General features: G+C 31.5%; 1 protein-coding gene across 1 annotated transcript; it reads left to right on the forward strand.

The window, feature by feature from the left end:
• The first annotated feature begins 2,873 nt into the window (after positions 1-2,873).
• LOC126891127 (putative uncharacterized protein DDB_G0279653) lies at positions 2,874-4,031 on the forward strand. Its single transcript, XM_050660308.1, has 2 exons — positions 2,874-3,644; positions 3,693-4,031. The coding sequence occupies exons 1-2, from the start codon at positions 2,874-2,876 to the stop codon at positions 4,029-4,031; spliced, it is 1,110 nt and encodes a 369-aa protein (XP_050516265.1).
• The last annotated feature ends 4,993 nt before the right edge of the window (positions 4,032-9,024 follow it).

Here is a 9,024-nt window from a genome sequence, read left to right on the forward strand (position 1 = left end):
GGAAATATACAGGGAGTTGGTTTTGCCTCGAGAAAATTTATTTAAAAATGCAGATAAATTTTATCGAATACAAGGCGGGGATTTGTTATATTTCTATTTGATATGAAAATTAAATTTTGATAATTATAGACAAAATTCAATTTAATATAAAATATTTTCAATTTTCTCAACCACGGGCATATAAATTTAGAACAACCTGTATACAACAAATTGTTATATTTAATTTTAAGAAGTGATTAAACGAAACTCGGGACAATGCACTTAAAATAAAACTCAAGTGAAATCGATAATAGGTCATTATCGTTGTTCGCGGAAGGTTCGATCATTAGCCGATGCTAAATAAGATTTAGTGGAAGTAGATAATAGATCATTAAATTTTGTAATTAGTAGAAAGTAATTTTAGAATGGGAATTAACTATTTTTCTTTTGAAATCCATTAAGCATATTTAGAAAGATTAAAAATTGGTTTTGAGGAATACTGCGAATGAGAGTTGGTGGTGGAAGTTTGATTTGTGAATCTGGAAGGGATATTTAGAAAGTAGGGGAATGAATGACAAATAGAGATCAGAATGTTTTGAGCTGTCGAGAAGTGAAGTCCAGTAGTAGACGGTAGTGTACGGAGAGTGAGAAAGCCGGTGTAGTTCCGTGAGTGTGGAGTATCTATCGTGGAACGAGAGGTAGGCCAGGTTGAGAGTAAAAGAACCTTTTTGAGCCAAGAGTTCCCGGTAGCTGATTGCAGTTTCGAAAAAGGTAGAACACAGCATCACGACAGAAGCAGGAAACGAGAGCTATACGAGCTAGTTTCAGAGGAGAACATTACTGGAAGCCAGGACGAGGTTTTGATTGCAGCCAAGGATAGCAGGAAACGGGTCTTGTGTGAAGACATTCTCAGTTCACCAAAAAAAGGTCAGTCTCATTTGTTTGGACATGAATGTATGGGTTTTTCGTATTAAATACCACATTTATAATTGAAGAAACATAATCAATAATATCAGAAAAGCTTCATCAAACTTAAATAGAATTGTTGCTAATAAATCATAATAGTTAAATGTTAATAAAAACTTTCAATTGGAAACCAAAAGGAAATAAGATTCCCATGTGTAAATGTTATGTTTAAGAATAATAAGATATAGCAAATATTAAGCAGTGATTGCCAGTTAAATAAAATAAACAATATTTTGATTACAATTGTAACCCATATGTGTTATTATTTTACTCTTTTCTTTCCTATCCCGATTAGGAACCATTAAGAAATACTTAGAAGCCACGAGAGTAAGTAATTAATTTTATAATTCGCCCTGAGATTGAAAACATTGATATGTGATCTGGTAAATTAATTAGATTATGATTAATGCATGGATTAAATTAAATGACATATAAGAATATTATCTCATATCAATAATCAAGATCACATCAATATATATATATATATATATATATAAGAAGACAATGAGTCTTTGCTGACAGTAATTATATAAATTTGGTTATTGGGTTATGCAGCAAATGAAAAAGTGTACTCTTTTAAATTTCTTTAATCCGAGCTTTCGGTTAAGATTTTAACCATCATCAGGGTGCTACAAAGATATTTTTGGTGTAAGATAATATGAAAACATGTATAAAATTTTGTACTTACAAACTTATTGAGGATATTTCAAATATGGTGTAACTAAAATGAGAATCAAACTTAACATGGTCATGTAAATAATTGAGTAATTAATTAATAAATAAATTAATTAATAATTAATCATTTAAATTTTATAATAATTGAGTATAGTCGGCCTATAGTCACAATCACTGCGATCCCTCTATAGTGCTAACAATATTTTATAAAAATTAAAAATATTTCAATTCTTATCATTGACCCTATTGGTCCTTCAATAAATTGTTCATCTATATTAAAAATTTTTGTAAGATATTTCAAATAATGTCATGTCATGTCTAATGTCATTTTATCTTTTATTGATTTTGAAGTTGTGCTAAATTAATTAACTTTTATTTTACTAAATTACTACTTTATTTTACGTTTTTTCCATTGAAGCATTTACATGACCATGTTAAGTTTGATTCTCATTTTAGTTACACCATATTTGAAATATCCTCAATAAGTTTGTAAGTACAAAATTTTATACATGTTTTCATATTATCTTACACCAAAAATATCTTTGTAGCACCCTGATGATGGTTAAAATCTTAACCGAAAGCTCGGATTAAAGAAATTTAAAAGAGTACACTTTTTCATTTGCTGCATAACCCAATAACCAAATTTATATATCTATATCTATCTATATATATATATATATATATATATATATATATATATATATATATATATATATATATATATATATATATATATATATAGAGAGAGAGAGAGAGATATTACCATAACCACGCTACTGAACCCTTTATCAAGAGGACTTGGACCACGATCATTAAGATAATGTAAACTTATAAAAAGACATTTTAGTTAGTAAACAGGCATTCATGTTTTAGTCATCATTTACTTTTCATTGTATCAAAGTTAATATTTTGTTGTAAAAGTTTTATTTTGTATTAATAAATAAAAGTAATTTTTTAAAAAAGTGCTTTGTGATCAAGAAAACATCATTGGCGCTGCGAACAGGATAGTCTGCACAGAATCTTCCGCAATTCCTGGTCAATCTCAATTGTTTAGCAGAGTATCCACCTGTTAGAGAAGAACAACAGATGTTATCAACTGCGATCATCATACTGTAAGTCTTTCCTTTTTTACATTTTCCTTATCACTTATGAGCACATATTTTGATACGGTCGAAGAAATTAACGCAATTCTCTCTCAGCCACCTTCAAATAATTTTCGCGACAGAAGTCCTATTAGTAGATCTGAAAGAACAATGCCCATTACCAATGCCGACATTTCTAGCCTCTGTGTTACGCTTCCAGAATTTACTGCTGGACAAAATCTTTCTACTTTTATTAAATCCGTAGATAATCTATTAATATTTTTGCAACAACAGAATACTACTGCACCGCAAGAATTTATTATTAACGCTCACATTTTATCACGTATTAAAGGTGAACCACGAGATTATCTAAATTACTCCAATAAAACTAACTGGACAGATGTACGTCCAGCTTTACTTACGAAATACGGCGACAGGAGATCTGAAGAGATCCTTGTTACCCAATTAACAACAACGGTACAAAAAGCTTCTGAAAGTTATGACGACTATCACCATCGAATCATAGATAATTTAAACGATTTATTACAGCATATATCGCTACATAATACTCCAGAAAATTTAAATTTTAAAACCCCTTACTTTAGAAAATTAGCACTAAAAACCTTTTGTACTGGTCTTAACAATCCTTACTGCGAACACCTGTCGCACTTTCAGTTAGATTCGTTAGACGAGGCCCTACAAAAATGTATAGCTTTAGACAATCATAAAAATCAAGTATCTTATATGAATTTCTTAAAATCCCAACAAAAAACGGAAAAACCAAAAACAAATAATTCTTTTCCAACCGCGTTCAAATCAAATTTTAACGCTAGAGCCCCAAATAATTTTAGTAATAATCAATTTAGACCTTATGCACAAAATATTTCTAATTTTAGTAACCAAAGAAATCAATTTATTCCACAAAATCCAAATTTTCATAATGTAAGACCTGTCTTTAATCAAAACAATTCAAGACCCGTCTTCACTCAGAATAATTCAAGACCTGCTTTTACTTCGAATAATTCTAATAATTATAGGAATAATTTCGCTAATAATAGAACCCCTTATAGAAGCCCTATGCTAAGACACCAACAAATTAATACCCCTACGCCTATGAGTGGTGTGCAATCTATAAATACGGAAACGAGACCTATGACAATTTCAACACAAAATTTTAATGTAGAAACAGATTATTATAACGAGCCGCATACACAACATAATAATGTAGACGAAGAATTTACAGACAATTCAGTGTCTGATGAACCTTCAGAATACGTCGAGCAAAATTTTCACGACCTCGCATTAGACGAACACCCCCCTCCTCTGTAGTATTAAATAATCTACGAAGTTATCCAAAACTTCCATTTTTCATCCTACCAAAAAGTCGACTTAAGGTATTAATCGACACTGGAGGATCGGATACAATTATTACGCCCAATGCCGCAAAATATTTTAATCCACAACATGTTTATAAAATAGATTTCACTTTAACTTCCATGAAACAGACAACTAAACACTTGTTAAACATAAAAACAAATTTACTTAAGGAAATTAAAATTAATGACTTCATCGATGCACGTATTGCAGATTGGAGCCATGATTTTGACATATTATTAGGAAATCACGATTTAGAAAAATTTCAAGCGATATTAAATTATAAATCAAAAAATTTAACATTTAATTTATTTAGAATAAGTATACCATTTCAAACTCTATTTAATAAGATCCCAGTAAGTATTTTAAACGGAGAAATATTACTACCTGAAACGAAATTAAATAATTTAGTAATACCTGAGTCAATTCATTCGGTAACAAACGGATTTTTAAATAACGTTTCGTTAGATGAACCGATTCAAATTGATCCTATACAAGTAGAACCCATCAATGATTACGATTTGCATTCTAACCTACCGTCGAACTTTGACCCAAATAAAATTCGCACCCAACATTTAAACGAAGAAGAAAAGCAAAAAATTCTAAATCTTTGTCATAAATATAAAGATATTTTTTATGATGAAAAAACAAACTTAAGTTTCACTTCAGCTATAAAACACGAAATACGAACAAAAGACGAAAACCCTATTTATGCACGTAGTTTTAGACATCCTAAAAGTATGCAAGAAGAGATAACTAGACAAATAAATAAATTATTAGAAAATAAAATTATTCGCCCCAGTAAATCCCCATTTTCTGCGCCAGTATGGGTAGTCCCCAAAAAAGCAGACGCTTCCGGAAAGCGAAAATTTAGAATGGTTATAGATTATAGAAAACTCAACGAAAACACAATAGAAGATAAATACCCACTTCCGAGAATAGACGAGATTCTCGACAATCTAGGTAAAGCTACTTATTTCACGACACTCGATCTTGCCCAAGGATTTCATCAAATTGAAATGCACCCCTCTTCAATTGAAAAAACTGCCTTTACTGTCCCCCATGGACATTTTGAATTCCTTAGATTACCATTTGGTCTGAAAAACAGCCCATCAACCTTTTCTAAATTAATGGACAATATTTTACGACCTTTTCTATACAAATATTGTTTCGTATACATGGATGACGTCATAATATTTTCCAAATCCCTTCAAGAACATCTAATACATATTAAAACTATCTTCCAAACCTTTCAAGAAAATAATCTTAAAGTCCAACTCGACAAATCAGAATTTCTAACAAAAGAAGTCGCTTTCTTAGGCCACATCGTGACTCCCCAAGGTATCATGCCAAATCCAGCAAAACTCGAAGCAATTCAACATTACCCAATTCCCAAAACTTTAAAAGAAATTAAGTCATTTCTAGGCTTAATTGGATATTACCGCAGATTCATTCCAAACTTTGCAAAAATTACTTCACCCCTTACGAGATGCACACGAAAAAATTCCATCATCGATCACACTAACGCCATATACGTAGAAGCCTTCGAAAAATGCAAAGAGCTACTTTCTAATACCCCTGTACTTCAATACCCCGACTTTTCTAAACGTTTCACGCTAACTACAGATGCCTCAAACATTGCAATAGGATCTGTATTAACACAAGACAATCACCCTATAGCTTACTACTCACGTACTTTAAATACAGCAGAACAAAACTATTCAACCATAGAAAAAGAACTTTTAGCTATAATCGACTCATGTAAACACTTTCGCCCATACCTATACGGACAAACATTTTTAATTGAAACTGATCACAATCCTGTAGTTTGGATATACAAGATCAAAGATCCGACATCTAGATTAGCTAGATGGCGCCTAAAATTAGAAGATTACAACTTCGAGGTTAAGTATAAACGAGCCAAAGAAAATCAGGTAGCAGACGCCCTTTCGCGTGTGCAAATTAATGCACTCACTCGAGCCTCAGTTTGCGCCGAACCTCCTGACAGTACAGATTTTGACCCCAACGATTTTCTAAATACATTTGACGAAATACAACATGATAACTCAGACGATACACAAACTCAACATACTTCGAGAGAAAATCCAATAAACGGAATCCCAACCTCAGAAGAACCTTTAAATCTATCTACAAATCAGATAATAATGTTACCAAATTGCGACAAGTACGACGTTAATTATACAAAAATATTCAATAAACACAGATACACAATTAACCTGACAGCCAACTGGGAAGATTGCATCCTAGACGCTCTTAGAAAAATATTAAGACCAAAACAAAAATTCGGTATAAAAGTCCCGCACGAATACAGACCGTTTATTTGTAATTATTTTAGAGACAATATTAATAGTACAGTAAAAGCAAACTTCTGCAATACAATTCTACAAGACATAAAAGACGAAAATAAACAAATAGAATGCGTAAAAATATACCATACATCAAATCACAACGGTATAACCGAGACATATAAACACCTTAGACATAAATTTTACTGGCCGTCAATGCAGACAACAATAGCAGACTACATCAATAAATGCGAAATTTGCCTGCAAAATAAATATGAAAGACACCCATATCAATTACCCCAGTTAGGACCGCTACTAGGTCAAAAACCTTTCGATATCCTACATCTAGACATTTTTCAATGTGACAAAAAATATTATCTTACAATAATTGACTCATTTTCAAAATATGCACAATGTTATAAATTACCCGATAAATCATCAACTTCAGTCCTAAATAAAATCAGACATTTCTTTAGTCACCATAATTATCCGAAAAAAGTAATCTTTGACAGCGGAAAAGAATTCAACGCGTCTCATAAAAGAATTCATGAAAATGCATAAAATCGAGGTACATTTTACCACAGTCAACAATTCCTCATCAAATTCACCTATAGAACGTTTTCATTCCACACTATTAGAAAAACTGCGCACTCTTAAAGCGCAAAACCCAAATTACTCACTCGATGATACTTTCACTCATGCCATTTTAATTTACAATCAATCCATCCATTCAGCAACAAATTATTCACCTTTTTCTATACTTTATGGCCCCTATGCAGAAGAAATTAATTTTGATTTCGACCTTCCAATATACGATACTTATAATCAAAGACACAAAGACGAATTACTTCCCTTCATAAACGATTTATACGAAAGACAAAAGAAAAAACGAAACGACGCCCTAACAAAAATAAATAAATCAGCAGAAACAATCCCAGATATTAACGAAAATATTTACGTAAGAAAAACTAAAAATAAATCAAAGTTAAAAGCCCCTTATCAAATTATTAAGCCAACGAAACAAATTAAAACTAAAGTTATCGGTCTAACAGATAAGAATAACACAACTACCGCTCATCTTAAAAACGCTAAACGATTACGAAAAACTTATAAAAAAATTCCCTTTGCAGGTCAATGCTTCGACATCTTCAGGCAACGACCCTAATACAAGAAATTCCAAATAATGGTTATTACGAAGAATTAATTGGACCTTCTAAGACAATATCCCATTATCACAAACACATTATTCAAATTAATATATCAAACATAGAACAGATATTAACAAATAGCTCGTTAACCTTTTCAAATTTATTGCCTAAAGTCACAGGCATTAACTTACTAAGTAATCAATACAAACATCTTTTAACGGAAACAGAAGACAATTTAAATAAGATAACCCGTAAACCAAGATTAAAAAGAGGTTTACTTAACATTTTAGGGACAACAATTAAATTTATCACTGGTAATCCAGACAATAATGATATGGAATTATTAAATTTACATATCAACGCAATTGAAGCAAAACAAGACGAATTAATCTCAAAATATAATAAACAAATATCTTTTAGAGATACTTTTAATACTAGAATAGATAACCTTTTAAGAAAAATAAACGTCAATAATAAAATTCTTTCGAATGCATTAGATCACCTATCTCAACAATTAGCCGTTATCAATGAAATATTTGAAATCCAATCAATAAACGGATACATTCAAAAATTAATTAGAACAATCACTCTTTCTCAACTAAATATACCAAATGTAGAATTATTTACTCTTGAAGAATTAAAAACTTTACAAAATATGCTAATTCCTCTTTATTCTCACGATGCATTACTTATTGACGAAGAACATCCTTACGAATTATTAGAATCTTCACATGCCTTTGTATGTATTACTCAAAATAATATGCTCATAATATTAAAAATACCTATCCTATATCCTTCATACTACCCTACTTTTAAAATTTATCCAATACCTAATGACGAACATCAGATGATTATTCCACCTGCGAGATACTACTCTAACAATACCTGGTACGAAGATTGTATGCAGAAATCCAGCCATATTGTATGCCAAAACGAAGTAAAATCCAAATGCCAGATACCAAATGTCGAAACATGCACGATAGTCGACGTCTCCGAAAACTTTATCCAAGAAACAAAAGATGCCACCCTATTGGGAATAGTTCAACCATTAACAATAAATCAACGAAGAATTTCCCGCTCCAGCATTGTCATAACCAATGAAACATTATACATACTTGGTCAGAAAATACAACCGAAAACAACCCAAGAGATTCAAATACCCAGTATAGTACCAATCAAACTAAAGCCACAACATTCCATATTGTTGGAAAAATTAGAAGTCCCAAAAACGCACGGACAAATACAACCAATCGAGAGACTTAACCTTCAACCATTAGTATCGCTAGGACTTAGTTCATTTTCTACATTCTTAATAGTCCTTGCCATAGCGATTATTATGTACATAATAGCAAGAAAAAGACGACGACTCTACAAATTGCTGTTCAGCCCGAAAATTCCAGCCCAGCAAGCTCTAGCTCTACAAGAACTTCTTGAATCCTCACAAACTAAGGATTCGCTTATGGAGGAAGGAGAGATATTACCATAACCACGCTA

This window comes from Diabrotica virgifera, chromosome 9 (genome assembly GCF_917563875.1).
Source record: "Diabrotica virgifera virgifera chromosome 9, PGI_DIABVI_V3a".
Taxonomy (NCBI): Eukaryota; Metazoa; Arthropoda; class Insecta; order Coleoptera; family Chrysomelidae; genus Diabrotica; species Diabrotica virgifera.